Here is a 25,756-nt window from a genome sequence, read left to right on the forward strand (position 1 = left end):
AAACCAATCCGTCATCAAACGCTTACAACTGGCCCAAAACGCAGCAGCAAGACTACTTTGCAACATCCCCAAAACTTCCAGTGTGTCAAAACATCTAAGACCTACATTGGCTCAGGGTAGACAACCGTATCAGGTTCAAAGCCCTGAGTTATACGTTTAGGATCAAATCCGGCACCGCACCTAAATATTTACAAGCCCTTGCAACCCCTTACACTCCGGCAAGAGCACTACGCTCCCAATACTCTGCAAATTTCACAACCCCAAGGTTCAAACTTGCGAGTATGAGTGGTAGATCCTTCTCTGTCCTAGGGCCCACCCTCTGGAATAAACTCCCTCTCCATATTCTTAAAGAAGACAGCTATGTAAGTTTTAGAAAGCACCTGAAGACCTGGCTCTTCCAGAAATAACCACCCTGTCATGTGGTCACTTTTCCTAAACCGCTTCAGTCTGTCATCGGCGCCGGGAAACCCTTGTTGGGTAGCTGCGCGCCATGTAAATGTAAAAAATAAATAAATAAAATTAATATGGAAAGGAGTCAACCTGCTTCACGGGCGGCCGCAAACCATAGCGAACAACTTTGTTATATCAGTAAGGAAGCCTGACAAAGGACACAAAAGTGTCTAGCAATTTTTGAAGACCCCCAATGTTTCAAGTAGAATATACAGTCTTACAGGGGACGTGTCTTGGTGTGGCACTGGATGGTGTGTCAGTCCGATTTTGCAGTCTGTCAGCAGTGCAAGAAAGCCTGCAGCAGTCTCCCCCCGCACTCGGGCTGCTACAGACCTGATTGGAGGAACTCCTCTTTAGAAGTTTTGACTTTTGGGACAGATGCTATGGGGTCCTCAGTTTACACTGTGGTGAGCATTTTGCAGGATATGTCACATCAAGCAGCGTGTGCTAAAGTCCCTTGGATCACGATTCAGAGGTGCCCGACAGCACGCTTTTCTGGCCTATAGTACCTTCACTCGCCATATGAGCTGCACAGGAAAATCTGGTAGCTGCTCAAGATGAGGTGGCACCAGTTTTGTAAGCAGACACTTTATGGAGCTCCACATGTTAGGAACATGGCAGGCGCCCCTTTCCGGGACAGTCTGTCCTACTGCAATACCGGAGACTCATTCCCTCTCTCAAGAGGCAGGAGTATAGGTAGATACCCAGCTTTTACAAAAAGTTGTTCAGGTTTCAGTTTATGTCTCCTCTGCACTGTGAAACAACTGTCAAGCAAACCTGAACCCTACTCTCACGACAGCTCTTCAAGCACTCTGCAGAGCTTTTCTTTCATTGATCAAGTAGAACAAGGAACAGGAACAAAGTAGAATCATTTATACATATTTTATAGACAGGAGATCAGTCACTGTCAAAGTCCTGGATCTGGTTTGGGGTGCTTAACCTACAAATGTCATTTTCCGGCTGGAGTGCAGATACAGCTGTTGTGCAAGATTATTACTCTCACAGCTGGTAGTGATTATGCTGGGTCCAGGCACGAGCATTCAAAACAGGAATACAAAAATGTGTGACATCTCTGCAGCTTGCTGTCATCAGACTAGGAAAACTCACCTTTAACGGGATCTGCTGACTCACCACACTCTACCTACCCGTCCCCCCCCCCCCCCCCCCCCCCCCCCCCCAACCACATCATTCACAACATGGCAATGCTCCATGAAGACTATTCAGAAATCCCTTGCTAAAAGATATGCAAAACATTTCTAAGGGTAGCTTTAGATTCTTAACTCGCACTTCATTGTCTTTACTCCAGATTCAGAAATACAGGCAATACGCTTCCGCTATACAGGGAGATGTAGGCACCTCTCCTTGTGCCATGCTAATCCAGAACAGATACCACTGGTCCAGCAATCAGACTTTCAATACAAACTGAGTCCTGCTGCAACATATTCTGTGCATACAACACACACAGAGACTGTCAGAGAAAGGGTGTGGGTAGTAAACCCAAGCAGAACTTTACATAAGGAGGACATAAGTATACATAAATATGCTGCAAATTCAAAATGAGTGGATGGTAAAAAAATGTCACCATGTCCCCCGTACAAAAATAATAATAATAATCTACGATTGGTTTGGTGCTACACCTGCCCCCCCACAAGAAAGCCATGAAATATACTAGTATTTTGTATATATGTGTAATATATATGATATCTATCTATATGTGTAATATATATGATATCTATCTATATGTGTAATATATATGATATCTATCTATATGTGTAATATATATGATCTCTATCTATATGTGTAATATATATGATCTCTATCTATATGTGTAATATATATGATCTCTATCTATATGTGTAATATATATGATCTCTATCTATATGTGTAATATATATGATCTCTATCTATATGTGTAATATATATGATCTCTATCTATATGTGTAATATATATGATCTCTATCTATATGTGTAATATATATGATCTCTATCTATATGTGTAATATATATGATCTCTATCTATATGTGTAATATATATGATCTCTATCTATATGTGTAATATATATGATCTCTATCTATATGTGTAATATATATGATCTCTATCTATATGTGTAATATATATGATCTCTATCTATATGTGTAACATATATGATCTCTATCTATATGTGTAACATATATGATCTCTATATATATATATATATATATATATATATATATATATATATATATATATATATATATATATATATATAGAGAGAGAGAGAGTGAATTTGAAGCACAGGCATTTGTCAATACCATCAATGACAATGACCTTAATTTGCAGTTCACCGCACATATAGATCAACACAAAGTTAACTTTTTGGACATCTCAGTAATCATGGAGGACAATAAGATCACAACCCAGCTATATCTCAAAACAACAGCAGGAAATTCCTTGCTGCATGCTTCAAGTTTCACCCACAGCATACCATCACGAGCTTGCCTTACGGTGAGTTTGTAAGCATACGGAGAGCCTGTAGCACACCTTCAGCTATGGTGGCAGAACAACAAGCAGCCAGGAGCAGACTCTTACAACTAGGCTATCCAGCTAAGCTGCTAGATTCTGCACTGGCCAAGGCCAATTCTAGGGATAGAAAAGAACTACTAGAAACACCACTGGGTAGGAGCACGATAGAAGGAGTGATACAGACTGAATCCAGAGGCCAGTGTCAACACGACAGTACCATGTAGGTTTATATCCACTTACAATAGACAAGCTAAGGCGATAAAGGGCATCATTAATGACCAATGTGTTACAATGTGGCTGCGGACTTCGCTACGTAGGGATCACAAAGCTACCAGTCTACCAACGAATATTACAGCACCTGCGGGTAACTGTAGATTCGGACAGTACATACCCGGTGGCCCGACACATAAATGAAGAGCACGCAAGTAATCTTAAGATGCTACAATATTTAGTCATTGAAAGTGTCCCTTTTAATAAACAAGGTGGTGACTGAGAAGAGATTGCGACAACTTGAGACCAAGTATATACTCAAGCTTAATTCAAAGACTCCCAATGGATTCAACATCTGTGAAGATATACATAATTTCCTTTAGAGTTGCATTTGCAGCTCAAGATAGGTAATGGCAGTATATGGAATCAGACAAGATCTTCACGCACTTTTGAAAATTCATCTCCTCGAAGTTGCCTAAATGTGATCTGTAAGATTAATCATAGAGTTCTTCATTGGCCAGAGCAGACCGCATTTTGGGTTTCTTCCTGTCCGTTGTTCAAACTTTATTATATTTTTCTTGTTGATTGTCTTCAGTGTGTCTATATATGTCGTTTTCACTCACCTTTTATGTGTGACCCTATATATCGAGTCAAATATGAGGAAAGAACAATTCCTCCGGCAATGAGAGTCCATGTGGTAAGTTACACTTTAGGAATACTGATTCAGACCAAACCTTCTCCGCTAGCACAACTCAGTGTGTAATATACACTTGTTGGTTTAGAATGATTAACTTTTGAAACTACACCTTTTTGCACGGAACCTTCACTTTGCACATATTGTTTGTCTGATACTGCGGTAATATTGTTAGTTTTTGGGCATTACCAGGCTGTGGTTTTTGGGCATTACCAGGCTGTGGTTTTTGGGCATTACCAGGCTCTGGGTCACCAATAGGTACTCAATACTTAGACTAGAGATTTATACCGAGTTAGAGGTTATAATTACAAGATTGAATATCCAGGTAGCATTTTTCAAGATTTTTTTTGCATCTGTGCATAGAATTGTCTTTGAGTTTACGTTTAATTACATTCAAGCAATCCTGCTTCGCTAACATATAACATCTAGTCAATCATTTAATAATATCATTATTATTATTATTATTATTATTATTGTTTACCCTACAGCCTGATTGTAGTTGTATTTGTACAAGAAAAAAACATTCTGCTTTGCAATCAACATAAAGTTCAAAACTAAGAAGAGCTTTTAATGTTAACCCCTTCCGTGCTCATGACGAGCTCATCATGAGGCACAGTGGAGCTGTGCTCATGACGAGCTGAGCTAGTCATCATGCCACCTATTTCCATTATGGCCCAGCACAGGGGAAAAATGACTAGCAGCCAATGTGTTAAACACATTCAAATCTACAATGTAAGAAAAACGTTTATTTGTAGTTTATACGCAGTATGTCTTCACTTTTTATTGTATAGTTTTAACAATCGCGTGATCACCTACACCAATGCATTTAAAATGTAGTTGTTTGAGCAGTCAAGGTATGTTAGCATCCTGTCTGACAACATCTTGCACCTGGTTAAATAAAAGTCACTGCAGCCAGCAGTGAGGAAGTTATTCTGGAGTCCGTGTTTTTCTCCTTGGGGTGGATTGAAGCACGTGAGCAGTAATTGGAGATATATATATATATATATACATATATATATATTATATATAATTTATTGAAAAATAGAAGATTAAAGCAACGTTATAGTTAGGTGAAATTTTCAGTAACAAAGTAACGTCTTAAAAACCACTGAAATTCACTAGTTATAGTTCTCAAGTAAGTATAACTCTGGCCTTAAGGTAACTAACTCGCACCCTGCCATGCTTGGTTTTCTCATCAATAATTTCCCAGCACATGTTGCTGTGATGTGATCAATTATGTCATAGAGGACGTCATGAGTGATGTTATATATGGGGTAACTAACAGTGCGCTGCAAGGGTGCGAGTTATAGTTACCCTAGGGCACAAGTTATCATTAGTTGAGATTATCCATTGAATTTCAGTGATTTCTGAAGTTTTAAATGTTTCATTGTAACTGAATATTTCACCAACTATAACGTTATGGTAACCTTTGTTCCTTTCGGGCGTATTTCTATTTTTTTTTTTTTATTTAGTGTAAAGTACTAAGTAAACTTTAAGGATCGTTTATATTCCAACCATCTCTGCAGCCAGGCCCTGTGGCAAACCCAAAGACTGATGCACAGTGGGAGGGGAGGGGGGGAACCCAGGACACCCACCAAACACTAGTTGGGAGCTGCAAGGCCTGGTAGCACAAGCCAGTGCACCACATGCAGCAGGAACTGGCACTGCTCCAACCCGGAGTGAGCAGCTACTTCTTCTGCTCCCTCCGGGTGGGAGCAATATTTTGATCTCTTTCCCTGCAAACTGAACTCAGTCTGCTCACAGGCCGGCAAGAACCTTTTCAAAGCTCAAGTGGGCCTGGAGCAGACTGTTTTGCTCCAACATGACAGAAGTTTTGAAAATGCCCCCTCCAGGCACGAGCAAACAGGTTTATAGCAACAACAACAAGAAAACACAGGCTTCCCGCCCACACCAGAATGGGCAGACAACGCGCTGTGCCCCGGAGCAGGGTGTGATCCCCGGGACCCAGAATGTGAGCTGGCCCCGGGTGATGCAGTTTCGGGCCTTTTTTGAAGCTCAAGTAGGGGCCCCTATCCCCTTAAAAACTACAGTAGGCCCGAGATTGGGGCCCGGGGCGAATATGGCCTGGAGACATTTCTGAAGCATTTTGTTCCTTGGAATAGAAGATATTTTATAAACACTTCACACTATGATCTCTGACATGTCAAGTAATATTTGTCAAACATGCATTAGCAGAGAACTGAGATCACAGAAGAAGCCTGAGAAGCTGTTTGTAGCAAGCACAAAGAAGCTTTGAAAATCAGTCTCTCGCAATGGACTTTGTTTCTCTTTCACTGAACAGCACACAGCATGCCGTGAAAAATACACCTGCTATTGAAAGTCAGATTTTACAATGGCAGCAATTTTTAAGTCCTACTGGCCCGGTCTGGCAAGAAGGCTTGAGCTGGCAAAGAACAGGTGTTCTGTGCATTCAGAAACTCAATGAGCAATAACAATGCCTTTACATACTTATTTGTACTTTGTCAATGTGCTTGGTTGCGATATGCTTCAAAGACAGGTCACACGTCAGATAACGTCCTCTTACAAATTGCTGCTCATTTTTTCCAGGAGACTGGCGTTTACTTTCCTTTCTCAGATTGCAAAAGGTAGAGGATTTTTTTAAGTGAACCGTCAGGTTATTTCTAACACACCATTTAAGCAGCTTGTAAATGAACTATGCAACTATTATATAATATATCAAGTTAGGAAAGCACTTTTTTTGTAACTAGATGGAAACAAATCAGAACACAACTTGAGTGTGAACGATGAATATTTTCTGAAGCCCGATTTACACACATTGTGTATATGCTATATCGTTTTATAAGTAAAACTGCAGGACTGTGGGAAAGTACGTGGCCACGTTGAAGAAAACTGTTGTCCATAAATGACTGCACTGCCAAATCATTCTTTGGTAATATATGTAATAAAAATAAGAACTTTTCAACAGGAACTAAGAAACTTTCCTGTGCCTGTCCTGGTGACAATGCAATTAGAACTAGGAGGCACGTTAGGAGATAAGCATACCCTATAGTAGGGCAAGATTCTTATTATAAATGGAGTAAAAGTTTAGTCTATTAATAACATGCTGAACTCGCATATTTAAAAAGGCACCCCTGATTTGAAATATTACTTGTTAAGCGCACGAATGCCGTGGGTCTTGGCGCCAACTGTGATACATGAGTTACTAGCGTGAGATCCTGATGCCTAAGGTTTGAGAGAACAACCAGATTTTCAACTCCTTCCTAAACATCCTCCGGTTTGGTTGGAGTCGCAATGTAGATGGCATCTGATTCCAGAGTTTGGCCGCACAGAATGACAGAATGCAGTCACCCCATCTTGCCTTACGTGTTTGTGGGATACATACAAAGCCCTTCGTTGAGGATCTGAGAGATCTAGCAGGGGAGTACCTTGTAAAAGCTCCCGCATCTCCCCAGATATTCCTCCATAGAGGGCCTTATGTACTATGCACAGAGCCTTAAAATTCGCTCTTTGCTGGACAGGCAACCAATGTGAGGCTCTAATTGCCTCCGATGTTGGGCATCCCCTGGGGATGTTAATGAGCAGTCTGGCAGCAGCATTTTGAAGCGATTGCAGCTTCCTTTCCTGTGCCTCATCAATTCCCACAAAGAGTGTGTTACAGTAGTCAATTTTAGATAGAAAAAGTGTGACTACTAAGGTCCTCCGAAGTTTGTATGTGATAAAAGAGAAGATTTTTCTCAGTGATTTTAGAAGATAGAAACAGGAAGTTAATTGATTAACTTGAGCTGACAGATTTAACTGCTCATCTAGAATCACCTTAAACTTGTTTACCTTGGTACCTGGACTAGGACAGGTTCCCGCCTCCGTAGGCCACCAGTTATTGTTCCATAATGGAGGTCCCTTACCAAATTTAAGTACCTCAGTTGTATCTGTGTTTATTTTTAGGAAGTTTAAGCTCATCCAACTCATAATGTCCTTCAAACGTATGTGCCACTACTTCTGCTGGTTGAAAAACCGAGATTGTAAGCTGCGAATCGCCAGCATACATAATCAAGTAAAAACCATGCTTTCTAATTAATGTGGCCAAACAGGACACATCGATGTTGAAAAGGGTGGGTGACAGGCAGATCCTTGTGGCACACCACATGGGAGTTGAAAGATGTCACACTGGAGGTTCTCCCAGTAGATGCTTTGTTCCCTATTATCTAGGAAGGAGGGCCAGAGCGGTATCCATAGAATGAAAATGTCTGAACCGGTTTTGGGTGGGGTCCAGCGGTGCATTCTCTTTTAAGTAGTGAATCAGCTCTGTTCATTGCTTTTTCCAATATTTTGGCTGTCAGGGGTAGCCTAGAGATTGGCCGATAATTTTTTGGCTCTAGGGGGTTGCAGTGTTGGCTTTTTTAGGATAGGCCTTATACAGACCGTTTTCCATACATGGGATATTCCCCCGTGCCTATAACCGGATTCAAAAGAGGGATAAGATGTGTGCTGATAGTATTAGCTACTAGCTGGAATGTTACTGGTGGGCATGGGTCAGATGGCAAGCCTGATTTCATTGATGTCAGGTGGTCATGAACCTCCTCCATTGTCAGAGTTGTAAAATGTGATGTTGTGCCCACTTACATTTTTCTGTGATATTTGCTGGGATAGTGGTAGCCGTATTCAAAAGATCATTGTACATCAGCTGAACTTTGCTCTGAAAGAATTTGGCCATTTCCTTACATAGGGCTTGATCTAGTTTAAACTGGGCCTTGTGCTGAGGTTTAGCTATGGTGTATACTGTTCTGTAAAGTTTGTTAGATGAGTGTCCCGCCTCACCAATTTTAGTTGTGAAGTAAACAAGTTTAGCTTCAATGATGGCTTTTTTATAATCATCCAGGCTACAATTATAGGCTAGCTTATGTTTAATGCTGTACCTGACCTCCACGTCTGTTCCTTGCTTCTGCATTCCATTTTTAAGATTTTTAGATCCTGGCTGTACCAAGGCGCAGTTGTGGATGCTCATTTAACTATTTTAGTTGTTTGAGGCAATACTGTGCACAGCTACTGTCACCCAGTTATGAAACTGGTAAACTGATATGTCATTATCATAGTGTAAGAGGGGCGGCCCAAGATTTAAAGCCTGTTCCAGATCTTGCTTTTTTATCCGATTCCATTTACAAAACCTCTTTTATATTATAGGTTGGGAGTGGCACACTGGGTATTTTATGTGACACCTCAAAGTAGATAGCTCTATGGTCAGTCCAGGGTAGTGGTACTGTCTTTATAACCGTTATATCCGGTTGGTTTGTGAAGATACCATCCAGGGCATGACCTATCCGATCTAGCGTCAGTCCACGTTTCCGTTAAAAAGACAATGTCTGGCTTGTCTGTTTGCAGGAGACATTCAAGTTCATATTTGTGTTTTGCGAGAGAGCTCATGTTAAGTAATATGCAAGTTAAGGTTTGAACTTGTGTTTTAGTTACATTGACCCTAACCTGGCCACTATTTCCATCTGACTTGCATGGAGGAGCTTGTCCTGAATCTTTACATTTGTTACCTGTAGTGGTGTGCTTATTCCCTGTATGCAATTGAACTGGGTCATGCCCCTCATTCCCCAACAGTGGAGTGAACTGAAAGCTAGAGCACGTACATTTGTAGGTTTCAGGCACCGTCCCCCACTGCCATCAGTTACAAGCAAGGCACTTACCGATCTGAGTATCATAAAGCTGTTGTGACTATGGCAAAGTTTTGGCCAGGGGGTCTGGCGCTGGGCGCGCTATGGGCGCAGACTGGCTTGCCTTTGGCGCGGCATGGGCACGCCCACTGCACGGTCGAGCCAGCGTGCTATTTATGAGACCGGCAAAAAATAACTGAACCGCTGACCCTCCAAGATGGCAGGCTAGCTCTAACAGGCGGCTCTGCGGGTCTACGGCGAGTCGGTAAATTGGAAGCGACTAAAATTTCATTTTAAAACAAAGTTTAAGACCATTCTAAAACAATTTTATAACGATAATGCAGAAAAAGGTGACCAAGTGAAATAACATTTGGCTAGGCACACACAATTTGAGATCAGTTTATGGGTCAAGCGCTTTACAGTTAGGTCAAGTAGATTATTCGATTCGAGTCACTAGACCAGCAGGTTTAGTAATGTTTATATGATTTTAAGGCCTGCAGACGTAGATACCACAGGGATGTGGAATTCCTATAGCCCGTGCCCAGGACATATTGTTTAGGGTCAAGGGCAACAAGTTTTAATGTGCATTTTGTCTTAGGGACAAGTAGGCCCAACCCCCTGCAGCACAAACCCTTTGGCTGCCAGTTTGCAGTAGCACATTAAGGGCCAGGGAAGGGCAATGCCTGAAGTTAAGTTATTATTTGTGTGCCTATGTTAATGCTGTTCAAACTTGTATTTATGGTTCATTAATTGAAAGCTATTATTAGGGTGAGCGCTCTAAGTAAATGTAGGTTCTGATCGCACTATTGATAGTGGTTACAGTATAAAAATGCGTACTCACGGTTTAAAAGTTTAGCAATATGAGGCTATGCATAATGCTCCCAGAATGCTCTCTGATTAGATGCAAATATTTGCAGAAGCTTGAGAGCAAGATTAAGGACTCTTTGCTTTCAATATAAAATGCTCCTAAAAAAAGAAAGTAAAAAAAAACATTTTGCTAAACTACTGTGAAATTTCAGGTACCGTTTCTTTGCAGCATCATTTAGTAAAATGTGTTGATGCATGCTAGTATTTCGCAAAAAATTCATATTGGAAAATCAGTGTAACCAGTTTCAATAAGAATATGAGAAACAAGCATTGGCACAGCCAGTAGGTCTGAAATTAGTGATCAGCTTTTTAGTTTTGCCAATACGTTTTGGCATGGTTTTTGTAAAGCCTTCTTGATGTGAGAGCTGCCGGGCCCTCACCATAACAAGCATTGGCTAAAGCAACAAAAAAAATGTGCCTAAAAAAAGCACACACTGGCACATTAGTTACTGCCACTGAACAACACTACTTTGTGTGCCAATATACTCCTTGTGAAAGAGCCTAATGCCGTCACTCACAGTGAAGCCAGCCGATAGAGAGAGGGAGAGAGAATTTTAACATACACAAAAGGTTGTGGTTAACGCCAGACCAAATTAGGCGCCCTAATATTAAAGAAAGTCTCAAAAGTGCACCCTTGGTATAGGTCCTTGCATTAAGTGTAGCTGTATGGCTTTCGTGAATTTATAGAAGTAGGGCAAGAAATGTACTCCTGGAAAATATTTGAAAACTGCAGTTTATCATGAGCAAATATGCATGTGTAGATTTGCTCATGCGAAACCCCGAGTGTTTGCAAGGTCATTTTCCCATCAACCACTTTTTTCCCAACTCTGGAAGAAGGTCTACATCTGCCATTGTCGGGAGTAAATTTCCAACATTTCTCAGTATGGGAAAAGATTAGAGAAGAGTTGTTGAAAATCCTTAAAACATGCAAGTTAGTAGATTTGCACAGACTTAAAGGGCATTCCAACCCTGGAACTCATGCTTACCACTTTCTTCAGTCCCAGTAGGTAGATCTGCAGAAACGTGGCAACATAAGGGATAGCTAGTATTCAAAAACTACTATGGTATGAGCCCTGGCATAATCAGAGAGGCTATATAAGAGTTCTTATATAATGAGATTGCTGCCCTAATTTGTCGCCGAACCACATGGCACTAAAGGGACAAGTGGATTTTGTTACAGGGCAAGTAGATTTATGAAGCAACTTGCCCCATGGACAAGTAGATATTTTAATAAATTCCACACCCGAAAAATTCTGTCTCAACTAGTTTCTCTAAGTACAGACTGATATCTAGAATACACACCTGGCTCAGTTACTATATAGGAGAGGACTAGTGAATTACTGCAGACTTTAATATAAAATGGTATTACTGTAATATTACAGCATACAGAGCCAATTCATTTGTCACACCTACCATGAACTACCTTCACAGATTCTGAGCACTGATATGGTTTATCCTGCTAGCCCCCTTTAAATATGGTTGAGATTTGCTTAAGTCAACTGCGAGACTTGCCTTACAGGAAACAAAACAATCAGATATGTTCTGTGTGTAGGTTGTCTCCTCCACTGGTTCTTAGGTTTTAAATTAAGAGGTGCCTCAGGGCCACCCCTAGCCAATGTCAAATTTTAACAAGCATTTGCAATGCAATAGGTCTCGTAGCATTAAAGTTTGAGTTATTGACATTGTATATGACAATGTGTTGCATTAAATTTTTAGCAAAGTCTGTATTGGTGTATAAAGATGATTTGCAAGATGATAGCTGTTGCAAAATATTAAGCAATGTTGGCAATGATATTATATTATAATAATATTGTAAGTTACTGTTGTAGTTATAAGCATTTTGGTAGCTCATAGTGATGTTGTGGAGCCAGAGTGATGCGGTGGTGGTGTCGAGTAATACTGTGGTGATAGGATAGATAGTGAGGGCGAGAGAGAGATAGACAGATAAAGTGTATTTATGTTGCATTGAGTAGAGTGTAAGTATGAGGTGTGTAATTATATGGCACGGAGTGGTATTATGTGGTGTGTAATTATATGGCACTGAGTGGTATTATGTGGTGTGTAATTATATGGCACTGAGTGGTATTATGTGGTGTGTAATTATATGGCACTGAGTGGTATTATGTGGTGTGTAATTATATGGCACTGAGTGGTATTATGTGGTGTGTAATTATATGGCACTGAGTGGTATTATGTGGTGTGTAATTATATGGCACTGAGTGGTACTATGTGGTGTGTAATTATATGGCACTGAGTGGTACTATGTGGTGTGTAATTATATGGCACTGAGTGGTACTATGTGGTGTGTAATTATATGGCACTGAGTGGTATTATGTGGTGTGTAATTATATGGCACTGAGTGGTATTATGTGGTGTGTAATTATATGGCACTGAGTGGTATTATGTGGTGTGTAATTATATGGCACTGAGTGGTATTATGTGGTGTGTAATTATATGGCACTGAGTGGTATTATGTGGTGTGTAATTATATGGCACTGAGTAGTATTATGTGGTGTGTAATTATATGGCACTGAGTGGTATTATGTGGTGTATAATTATATGGCACTGAGTGGTAAAATGTGGTGTGTAATTATATGGCACTGAGTGGTATTATGTGGTGTGTAATTATATGGCACTGAGTGGTATTATGTGGTGTGTAATTATATGGCACTGAGTGGTATTATGTGGAGTGTACTTATGTTGCATTGAGAAGAGTGTAATTTTGTGCCGTGCAATTATATGGCACGGAGTGGTATTATGTGGAGTGTACTTATGTTGCATTGAGAAGAGTGTAATTTTGTGCCGTGTAATTATGTGGCACTGAGTGCGTGAGGGTGCAGAGTGCGTGAGGGTGCAGAGTGCGTGAGGGTGCAGAGTGCGTGAGGGTGAGGGTGTGAGTGTGTGAAAGGAAAAACACAATTTGTATAGAAATATGGAACAAAATAGTATATTTTGGGAGACTGTCACAAAATAGCAGTATGAACTGGTTAAAGCGCAGAATAAAAGAATTAAAGACCCCACGTGGTCTGGGCAGAATCACTCCTTTCCAGTGTTTCGAGAAGAGAAACAACCCACACGTGGAGCACACCCTCCGTATTCTCGGGAACTTGTTTGTGCTGTCAGGTGTGAATCACTGCTGTTAAAAAAGTTATAACCGAATATGCGTGGCACACACGAGGCGGGGATTGCAGTCCGGTCACGGAGAGCCTTGTTGGGGGATATCCCATGTACCCGAATCTCCAATTGTGTTGACAATTGGGTTAAGTACACAGTATCGACAATTTGGAAAACGCATTACTTATTATAATCCACGAGAATGTGCATTTTTTTGCTGTTTTAAAAAAGCGCGAACTCGACCCGAAAGTATAGGAGCGCTTCAGATGAGCACCATTACACAAGGACGCATTCTTTTTGGGGGGGTAGGCATCTAGACATTAAGTGATTTGCCCCGAATCACTGGATCTTGAGCCCACGGCGATCACTCGAAGCTGGTTCCACATCTCCAAAGTCAGCTGCTCTGAATGTTGACCTCGTCACTTTTTCGAAATACTTCGTATTTTTATTTATAACCTAGGAAGGCAGATGTGCTCTGATAGTAAAACATGGTATTGCAATCTAGCCGCTCCTGTGCCGTGTATACAAAGAGAGGGGGGGGGGGGGCAACAATGCACTATGTACAGGTTTGAGTTGCAAGATGACTGTCAAGCGCGCGAACTCGGGTGTTCCTGCACTTAGCCTGTTCGAGCATGTAACAAAAAGAAATGACACCCGCTGCTCGCATTTCACCGGTTCCTGCAGAGCTCAGACATTTGTGGGCATATGCATTGACGGGCGCAAAGTAACCATTTAAAACAAGAAAATGACTAGCACTGGCGAGGGACAGCGAAAGTCCAAATAACAAGCATTACCCCTTCCTCCAGCGCTTCTGCCGCCTCCGTTGCTGCTCGTCGTGATGCCTCCGCGGGAAACAAAACAGAAACCTACAAGGCGCGCAGCATTTAGAAGCATGGCAGAGGAAGATTCCGACGCGGGCCTTGGGATTGGGTCGCGCGTGAGCTGTCTGCGTTACAAGCTCACGCGTGCGACCCAATCAGAAGGCACGCGTCGGAATCTGCCTCTGCCATTGACAATGCTGCGCGCGTGGTCAGCTCTTGGCTCCACTCGTTGTCGGCTGAGCCGACGACTATAGTTCTCGCAGCGAGAGCGCGCTTTTCGCAGAGTCCTAAAAAGCATATATTGGTCCTGCAGGCTAAACAAATCTATTCTTTGAGTATTTTTTTGTTAGTAAGGTTGTCGACACCCAATAAATTATTTAAAAGCCACTTTATATTTCTTCCATTGTGCCCCCTTTAGAAATTTCCTGAAGCGGAACCCCCAAATAACGAAATCTACGTGGTAGGGACCCATGCCACTGCATGGGCATCACCTGTCTTGAAGCTCAATTCTCTCCTGGTTGCAAAGGTAAAACTAAATACAAAAAATACTTGGTGTAAAAGTGAATGTGGACAGCCACAGAAGATTTTCCAAAGTTGTCAATTTTAGCACTCACCATGTTAATCTACTCAAGTTATTTACCCTCTTGCTGGAATACCTATAGAAAACAGAGGTTGTATTGTCTTTAGCTTCATCACAAATTGGCTGCATCAACATTATACCAATAACACAGGAAAGGTAAAAGGAGGAATGCTTACAAATGGTCTAAACTACTGGTGGTTGCTCTCGGCTGCATTACAACTAGGGCGTCCAGTTTAACGTTTTTACCGATTTTTACAGATAAATACAGACAGAAATCAGTGTATTCTGTCTGTATTCATTTTTAAAAATTGAAAAATACAGAAAATGTGGCTTCTTTTTAGGTCCTTCCATGCGGTAGTTCATTAATTCCAGGTGAACAGCTGAGCAGATAGAGGTTATGGGGAGTTAAAAATAGGATGAGGTTTCATTAAATAACATGTCAACATCCAGTTGCTTTATAATGCCAATATTTACCTCTGGGTGCATTGTTATGTTATATTTGGCTGCTTAATTTACTAGAGCATGACATGCGGCAAAGAATGAGTGCATATTTATTATTTAAATACACGTGGAAATATACCATATTACAACTTAATGTATCCACACAACACAAAATAAATATGGATAAATACAGATGAAAATTGCAAATAAATACCATAAACACGGGAGCCCAAATTACAACCTATCTGTTTTCACCCACTGTGCCACTCTAGGACGTGACTAGCCTTATGCACATCAGTAGTGAGCCTGCTTCACATAGGAACACTTAGTCATGAGCTGCAAGGCACTTTCCAGGAGGGAAAACAAGCAACCACAGACTGGATTCAGCATTGTTAGGCCCCCTCAGCAAGGTATAGTAAGGAGCCCACACAACCACTTGGGACATAGCATCAAACAAACACAAAAAGTGATGCGATGAATGCCTACAGAGTATAAACTACTGGCCTGCCCAGAGTCATCTTGTAGAAAGACCAACAGCTTCATAACGTTGCTGTTTAATGTTCAATCTTCGGATCAAGGGTCAAGGCTCTGCCCTTACCTTGAGATCGTTACTTTGTCTTCCTAAATAAAAAGCCTGAATGCTCCTGTGCTGCCCATCAAAAATCTAATACACCCCCCCCCCCCACACAACCAATACTTGATTACAATATGAATGCCTTTTCACTACATAAAGATTGCCTTTTTGGAAGCACTTCAGTTACTTAGTTTGTCAAGAAAAGCGTAACTGGTGGGCTTATATTTCCCCCATGCAGGGTGACATGCCATGGAACAAACTTACGGCGTCTGGCCAAAAGACAAAGGATCATCTGTATTTGAGAGGTCTTTCAAAGGCTTTAATTTCTTCCTGTGGCCTCTTAACCATTTTAATGTAGCGCTGAACAATCTCCTTCAAATTAGAAAATAAAGTACCTTTGATTAGCCTGTACCACTGCTTGCAGACTAGAGCTGCAGTCTTGTGCTCCTGATATGGTGAGAGGAAGGACAGAATGTACTCTAAGACCTCTTCGGGCAGCTCGGACATAGAACGGTTATGTTTTGTTTCCTCCAGCTCGGGCACGGGGTGAGGGTCTTCATCTTGGTCCATGAGCCCTTCTGGTACTTCCTCAGTTTCCATGGCCATGAAACCATCGTCCTCACTGTCTGAAGAGCTTGCCATGACATTCCGTGAATTACTGTAGGAAGAATGAGCAGGAACCTCAGTACAGTGTCACAACTATATATACTTTTAACAGTCAACATACTTTATGCTATTAAGGTGACTATGAAGACAAGAAATGCATTTAAATAGAAATAAAAACCATTACAGGATGAAATCTCTTAATACAAAAAAGGGCTATTCACAAATTACAACATAATCCATAGAAGGGCGCAATAGGAAAAATGACATTTTACATGAACACATTTTCCATTCTGTGAAATAATTCCGGGATTAGGAGGACGCATGTACTCTCTCAGACATAGCAAAAGACTCAGAACTGAACAACCATAGCCCTGAGAATTTAGCAGAAATATGAGCCATTCAATACAGAGAAAAACGAACCCTCTGATTCTTAACCAGCAGGATCTGTGGATCCCCGAGGGTCCACAACACCTTCTCAGGAGGCCTGCAACGGTTTTAAGATTTAAATATAGGCAGAATAATAATATACACAAAAAGGAAAAAAAGGAAAACTCAATTTTAGAAAGTTCAGCAAATGTAAAAATTTGGAATCCAAAGCTAAAAACTTAAGCTGGCATCCTTAGCTTGATTTGTGGGAGCAGTTAAAGTACAGCAAAGAGTAGTACGGCGGACCACTGGCGACTTCAATTAAAGCAATAGTATACACCGACAAAAGGAGAGCATATAAGACAAACCGATGAGCTATAGTTTATCATATTACTTTGCTGAAACTCTCCAACTCCAACCTTCCCACCTAAATTAAGATTATGTATTTTTTTGACTGCGTATGAAAGAAAATATTTACACATTTTTGTATTTGTTTATACTTGTATACTTGTTCCTGTAGTTTGGTATACTGTTTTGAGGTTCAACACGTAGTAATTCAATTTTAGGATGGGTGACATCTCCGATGTTCAGTAGTTAGTCACTAGGGGTCCTGAAAAATCAAAAGATTAAGAACCGCTACTGTAGTCAAAATATTCTGTAACAGGTCCCTGTGAAATACATACGCAAGTGTCTTACATCAGATTAATAGGTGCAAAGTTTTATTTAACCACTGCATTTTCTCACCACGCCTAGATGACTCAGACATTTCCCACAACTTACTTCTCTGCACAAGTCCATGCTGGATAGATCGGATAACAGTTACACCCATTTTCCTATTCCCAGGTAACAAGTACAAGTATGTCACCCTACAGAAATTCACAGAAGACGTGTAGTTTTACAAAAACCATTAGGACCTGGAGATAAACATCCTCCTAACACGTTAAGCATTGTAAAGTACCTAGCTCTTTTCTGCAGTCAGCCACCTCAGATTGCAACATTGTTGTAAATTTGTGTTTTCCACATCCAGCGCCATTAAAGTACATTCTTATGGTTAGGGGCAGTATATTGGTACGTGGAGACACTGTAGGCCAAGAATAAGGAGCTAAATTGAACTCCAAACCTGCTCTCTGCCACGGCTAGTAAACACCTCCAACTGCAGAACACACCTCTACCTTTAAAGGAACAGTTATTTAGTAGACAAAGCTGCATCTTTTCAAAGAAACAGATTACCTTAATTCTGAATAGAAGGCAGAAAAGTCAGCCATTTTATGGGTGGTTTCATTTCAAATCAGTGAGGCTTATGTTCAAAGAAGACACACCATTTGCTTGTACAGGTTAGCATAACTGCTTGCATCAACAGGCTTTGCAGCATCATATTTTGTAACACGATGAATTGCAGGGAACAGTCTTTCAGTAAAGGAACAAAAAGGTTATGGGCTATGAGCCAAATTATGCCTCGCTTGTACTAATACAGAAAAATAGAAACTGCCCACATCTCATAGATTGAAATTAATTCAACAAGAGAATACAAGTGTAACTCAATGACACATGTATAGGTACTTTTATTTATACCCACTACTCATAATTTTTTATGTTTTTTTGAAAGTTTTTAAGAACAAGAAAAAGATATACCAACACAATCAACACAATCATTATACAAACGTAAACAATTTTTGAAAAACAACAATTCATGAAATACGTGAATACACAAGACAAAAAATATTAACACATTTAGTAATATATGGTTACAAATGAATTCCTGTTTTGAGACAACCAAAGCGAAGTGAAAAAGCAAGAGCTATTACAGCGTTCATTCATTAGCACAAGCACATTTAATGTTTTGATGCGCTCTTGCGGAGTGCCAACGCGTTTCAGGTTCGAATCAAACGTGTTCGAACCCTCATCAGGGCTTTGTGAGTTGTCTGTAATTATCAGGCTCCTAAGAACTGATCGGTGGATAGGGGGCGGCACCTCAAAGGTTTGATTCTCTATGTGCACCGTCCGGCGCCTCTTAGAGGGTGGAGGTCGAGGTTGTGTATCTAAGTCCTTGCGTCTTGTATTTGTGGGAGAAAAGAAGGGTTTCTCGTCTGAAATGATTTGCGGCGTATGTCGTTGCGGCCCAGGTTTCGTGAAGGGAGTGCTTGAATTCAACTCCGTATACAGGGCGCGCTGTCCAAGGACAGTCGATGTCCACAGTGCGAGGCTTCTGGACGAATGTTCTTAAAAACTTTCAAAAAAACATAAAAAATTATGAGTAGTGGGTATAAATAAAAGTACCTATACATGTGTCATTGAGTTACACTTGTATTCTCTTGTTGAATTAATTTCAATCTATGAGGTGTGGGCAGTTTCTATTTTTCTGTATTATATTACGGGCCAGCCCCCCCTCAGTCCCGCCAAGGACCTGACTCCTTCTGTTCGCTTGTACTAATGGCATATTTCGCCAGTTTGGCCATCAGTCAAATGGAATCCTCTGTAAAAGTGGCAGACTAATACCGGACCCTAGAGAGGATAGGCAGGATGTTGGCCCAAACGCCAGATCTATTCCAGAGAGAATTCAATTTTTTTGTGGAGAGGGTGAGGTACACATCAGGTGGTCCTATCCACTATATGTAGGTTAATGGAAGAAGGTCTTAGAACCATAAAAGGAATAGTGGGATACCCATATCCGACACGTTAAGTACAAAACTTCTAGGCTTATGCCCAGACTCAGTGGACGCAATAAGTGGTGGAGACTGGTCACTGGTTTTTAAACTACAGATACTAGCACAGATTTTATGGTGAGAAGCTGTAGATAGTCAACTTCCACACTGACTATATGGTATAGGAGCCTTTGGCTGTGTATGATGAGCAGTTGGATGTGGGCCAGTCCTGCAGCCAGGCCCTGCACCCACCCCTGTGGGCATACAACCCACCGCCACCCTCAGCCTTTGGCCGTGCACAGGGTGGCGTTTGGAGCAGGGCCTGGGCTGCTACCAGGTCCTGCACATAAAATCTCCAGTGACCAACACTCTGCCGAGCCCAGAAGCTGGGAGACAGCCCTGTACACACCCACAGACACACACCCCCACCCCCCGTTTTGTGGTTGGCTTTTTTCCCCCTTAATTAATTTACCTGTTTCTTCAGCGCTCCCTCAAAGTCGCACTAGATTGTGGTGACTCCAAAATATTTTTTTACATTTTGTGCCTGGGTGTTGGAGGTGGTGGTAATTCAGGGGATTGGGGGGCAGGTCACATTGTATTTTTAAAACATTTTCAGTACACAGGGACAGACGGCCCATGGTCTGTAACGGGGGCTGCATCATTTGTTCTGATGTTGCGTCCTGCCAATCAGAGACCTCAATTCCATTGGACAGATCTCGGACCCCGTAGGAGAGAAATACTAGATGGGAAAAAAAGCATGCTCATCCATTCACAGAGCTTTATTTTAAAATTCCTGGTCCCACGGAATATCCGAGGGACCAGCTATCAATATATGGCTATTCCTTTAACCTAATTTCTCCAAAACTACTGAGCAGATTCAAATTAAATCACAACAAGCACTGGTGGTAAAACCAATATGTTTTGCCTATGGGAGAGCTATTGACTGTTAATTTCTGTTGACCATGTTGTGCAGCAACATGGCTGCTGTGTAGCAATGGCTGAAAGTTAAGGGGAAAAATACTATGAAGCGGACAGCGCTCACAATGAGAGACAGCAATCCATTTTCTTAGTACCGGATTATTTTCTGCCTTAACAAAAAAAACTTCAATTATCTTAAGTCTGCGTTGAAGTTCGATGTGTTGACCCAGCATTAAGGCAGTGCCAAAGCAGTCCTGCAGAGCAGAAACCACAGGATCAACTCCATTTTAGAAGCATCTTGAAACATGTTGGTGCTAATTTTAGGTGCTTTTCCCTGGTAGAACAGGAGGGGGCAAGCAACAAACAGGGGAGGAGCAGGGCAGGGTAGACCGGACGCAAAGCAGGTGAAGGTAGGGGCACGCAAAAGGGAAAAGAAAATAAATGAAAGCAGCAAGCAGTGGAAGGACAGTGGGTAAGTGAAGCAGTACATGGCCACGATCCAGGGTAAGCACAAACATACAAAGAGGAAGTAAAACCTGCACTCGATGACCAAGAGAAGCAAGGAAAGGAGGGACGATGAAGCCAGCCAATGTTAAGTAATGGGTCCACGTCACTTGTAATTTAACAAAATGTCCTGCAAGCAACAGCGCATTTGCTGTCTCAGGTGAGACCTTGAGAATATGGTGTGAGGGGAAGATACGGCATGGGAGGAGGAAAACTGTCAAAGAGGCGAATGTGCCCACCAAACAACCTAATGGCATCGCAAAACAGTGCCCCCAAACCATTTAGGGACGCTCGGTAAAGACATGAACATGTTTAAGGAAGAGGCGGGGATGTGTCCTGTTTGAGATGAAGCAGCCTTTACCGCGCAGGACCTTTATCATAAAGGTAAGGTTTGTTGGGGGGTTTTTCACTACCATTTTTTTTTAAATAACCTAAAAAGTATTTTCGGGTTTAGGGAGGAGTATAAGTAAAGGCTGGTGAGGGTGATAGGAGGGTTATGGGGTGGGCAGATGCAAAGGGACATGAGGGTGATTTGGGAGCTCCATGGTGCGTGGAGGTACAGGGGGTATGGGTGGATGGAGTGCTTAAACGAAGGGAGAAGGTTTACAGCTCCATCATCAATAACAGTGACATGCGGCAAGAATTTATGTTTCAGAAATTGGTCACATGCCACAAAGTTTCATTATTGCTATTTGTTTGCGTTCAGCTCCTGGAAATACCAGGAAGCACGAGCGTAATATCTGACGGATGCAAGTTGTTTAACAAGCAAAAAAAAGTGCCACAATCGCCGCGCAGGAAGCAAGGTGAATAATCATGAATTCAATTAGTACTTGGTCTATGCTCAAGAGAAGAAAACAAAAACACATTGAAGCAAAGTGCCGACACCCGCTCACTAAAGAAAAGGGAGAGAATAAGTGACGATGAAGTCCATAAACAGTAAGTAATTAAACGCACCCCCGCCCCCAAATTTATTTTTTAGAGAAACAATAGATTGCCAGCGACAGCGCATGTGCTGTCTCGGGGAGAACTAAAAAGCATATTTTCTGAGTACCGATCTAGCTTTCTACCAAATGTAGTCTAATGAGTATTATCCTTCCATGCACTTTTTTTTTTAAGTTTCATGAAGATTCGTCAAACAGTACCAAAGTTATTAGCAAAACAACCAACCAACCAACCAAACTCTCTACCTATGCACAGTGTAACCTAACTGTAGCTGCACAGTGGCGACCGCCCCTTGTTCTGGCTAGAGACATATGTACTTAAGTGTCCATGTAAAAATGCACAAAAAATCCTAACAATTCGAACAAACGGGTAAATACTTTATCAGCTCTTCAATTTCCCATCCCTAGTCTTTCATGAATCCAACATTTGAGTCTCACTTACTTTGCAAGATGCAGGTACACATTACCACTCCCCTCAAAAAAAGATTTGAGGCAAGGCAAGTACTACTGATTAAGGAAAGAGATGTGCGAAAGGAACGACTGTCCTAAGCAGATCTTTTCTTCAGCCAATGAAACATTCAATTCCATGTCATGCTAGGAATAGAGTCTAGCCCTGGTCACTGATTAATTTGGACTTTGTGTTTAATATAAATCAATATAAGGAGTAAATTGAGTGGCTTTAAAGTGGTGGTGAGGTTACTGAAATTCTTTTGATTTGTAATCCAAAGATTACCAAGTGCAGGCAGCTGTCAGAGTCCCTGGGTTCTGTTCTGGGAGGCCATTGATCAGGGCATTGCCCCAAAGTGGTACATAATAAGGGTCTTTGCAGTCAAACACGTCAGGAAGTAAGCCTCTGATCCTCCAGAAGAAGCTCAGCTTGAGGTTTAAGACTGCATTAAAGGTAATTATTAGCCCTTGTTTGAAAAAACCCAATGAGGATCTATCTAGTCTATCAAATTATAGACCTTTTTCACTACTGCCACAGATTTTTAAAGGAAAGAAAAACTTAATATGCAAACCTCTAAATATTTACAAGACAGTCTTCTATTGAACCCTACACATGCTTTAGGCCACATCGTAGTACTAGGTCAGCACTACTGGGAGGTTCAGCAAGCTCTAGACCAGGTTGGTGCTGCAGCATTGGGCTTGCTGGATCTCCCTGCAACTTTTGACATGGTCTCTCATGCCTTACTCCTCGAAAGAATTAAGGAGTACAGCTTTGACCACAGGGCTGTGGGCTTGCTTAAACCATTCTTTGAAAATTGAGTCCCAAGTGTATACCTCCTGTGCAAGTTGTCCCACTTTTCCAGCGGAAGGGGTGTACCACAATGATCAGCGCTCAGCTGTGTGGTCTGGTTCCGCTAGCCAAGACAATGAGATCTCATGGACTGAGTTTGATTTCACATACAGATAACACTCAAACGGTGGTCTTGATAACCCAAACCGAAGATGCTTCAAGTAAAAAAGTCGACTCAGACTGATCCCTTAGACTGCTTGCTGCAAAAAAGAAGTGAAATCTCTACTTATGATCTAATTTCTAAGCTAGGTGCACTATTTTGACTCTCGATCTTCCCCCATGTCTATTACTCGTCTGCTGAATCATGTATATTTGACCTATTGAAATATCCTATGGAGGTTACTTTCAATTTGCTACTTTACACATTGTGTTGCTTTCTAATGTATGTGGCCGTATTCGTGTTTCTTACTGTAACTTATTTCTTATCACTTGTAAAGTGCTCCGAATCCCTCGCATGTTATGTTCGTGCTATATAAAACTATATAAATAGATAGCGAACTAGATGCACAGGAATGGTCTAAAACTGAATGAAGAAAAGACAGAGGTCTTTGTTGTTGTTGTTAAGTAAACACCATCCTGGCCCAATACTGATGGTCGTTGCATAGGAAGGACAAACACAAGATGGACAACCTGAGACACTAATAAGCAGCAGCAAATGAGATCGACAAGCAAAGTCAACCAATGTAAAGCAACGGGCTTGCTTTGCCAATGCTAGATAATTACTTCACTGAGGTTTAAAAGTACCCTGAGTGGTTTATTATCCGGTCGCTCTTATGTAAACTCCTTAGTGGTATAATGCACCACAGTGCATTCAAGGGCAATACTACTCCTTGGTTATTTACCCATACCAGAATCAATGTAGAGGGAAAGAGAAATTGTGATCCAACCAATTTCCTCGAGTTATATATTCTGATCAGGGGGAGGGGGGGGGGGGGGGGGGGTGAGGATCACTTGTCCTGCATAACTTTGGGTATGCCGTAACTGTTCTGAGTAGTCCCAATGTTAACCCTCATGCACGTGCTGGTAAAGGTGTGGTATTGAGCGGTATATCTTATTCTCCGCCGTCCCTTGCACGTGTGTGCATAATCATTGGGTTGTTTTTTCATGCAACCTCCATCCAGGAGGCATTACCCATTGTTAAAAACAGTAGTGATAAGTGATGGTGAGGTGAAAAGGTGATGGAATAAAAATTCTCTTGATCAGACAAATTATTTATTAGTTCTGTATTAAGAGGCAATAAAGTAAAATTGAGTCGGTGAACGTGAGTTATTATGACTCGTTCACACTAAGTGGAAACGGTCATGACCTTTTCCACTTAGTGTGAACGGCGGAGAAGATATACCGCTCAATACCACACCTTTACCAGCACGTGCATGAGGGTTAACATTGGGACTACTCGGAACAGTTACGGCATACCCAAAGTTATGCAGGACAAGTGATCCTTCCCCCCCTGATCAGAATATTTACCCATACCTCCAAAGCGACCACTAACATGTCACTCGGGTAAGATACATATAACAACTTGGTTCATCCTTTAGGAACCAATGAAAATGGGATGCATAAAGAATATATTCATGGTCAGAAGCAGTATACAGATGGGATCTTAGAGAATATTTTCAGATGAATCAGTATAAGGAATAACAGCAACAGAAGCGCTAACATTAATATATTTACACAATCACTGACTGAGGATATCATTAATCCTGATGAAGACCTCTTAAGTAGAGTCTCGGATGTAGAGTCCAAAAGGCACAGCAGTGACAAAAGTCTGATGAGAAACAAAATATTTTCACAAGGATGTGGAATTCCTACAGCCAGACGCCCAGGACATTGTTTGGGGTCAAGGGCAACATGTTTTCATGTGTATTTTGTCCTTGGGACAAGTAGGCCCAACCTCCTGCAGCACAAACCCTTTGGCTGCCAGTTTGCAGTATTATGGATCAGAGAAGGGCACTGTCTGCAGTGAAGGTAATATTTTTGTCCATATGTTAATGCTGTTCAAACTTGTATTTATGGTTCATTAATTGAAAGTCTTTATTAGGGTGAACTCTCTAAGTAAATGTAAGCTCTGACTGCACTACTGACAGTGGTTCCAGTATAAAAATGTGTACACACGTTTTCAAAGTTTAACAATATGAGGCTATGTGTAACGTTCCCAGCATGCTCACCGATTTGATGCAAATGTTTGCAGAAGATATTATTGAGGATTCTTTGTTTTCAAAATAAACTGTTCATACAAAATGAAAGCAGAAAAAAAAACATTGCTAAACTACGGTAAAATTTCAGGTACCATTTCTTTGCAGCATCATTTAGTAACATGTGTTGATCCATGCTAGTATTTCCCAAAACTATTCATAATGGAAAATTAGTGTTACCAGTTTCAATAAGAGTATGGGAAACAAAAATAAACAAGCATTGGCAAGGCCAGTGGGTCTGAAATTGGTGGTCAGCTTTTTAGTTTTGTCAATGTGCGACTTGTTTTAGCATGGTTTTTGTAAAACCTGATTGGTGTGTGAGCTGCCGGGTCCTCGCCATTATAACAAACATTGCCAAAACAAAAAAAAAATGTTGGTCTACAAAAATCACACACTG

At 41.3% G+C, this 25,756-nt stretch overlaps 1 protein-coding gene across 2 annotated transcripts in view; it reads right to left on the minus strand.

Moving 5' to 3' along the window:
- Nucleotides 1-25,756, minus strand: part of FBXO42 (F-box protein 42) — a 278,393-nt gene that overhangs the window by 238,150 nt on the left and 14,487 nt on the right. For both annotated transcript variants that reach the window (XM_086921916.1, XM_086921915.1), the window contains exon 2: nt 16,286-16,548. In XM_086921916.1, coding sequence (XP_086778042.1) covers nt 16,286-16,532 — 247 coding nt within the window. In that variant the 5' untranslated portion in view covers nt 16,533-16,548. The remainder of the gene's footprint in view (nt 1-16,285; nt 16,549-25,756) is intronic.

Source organism: Lissotriton vulgaris, chromosome 5 (assembly GCF_964263255.1).
Source record: "Lissotriton vulgaris chromosome 5, aLisVul1.2, whole genome shotgun sequence".
NCBI lineage: Eukaryota > Metazoa > Chordata > Amphibia > Caudata > Salamandridae > Lissotriton > Lissotriton vulgaris.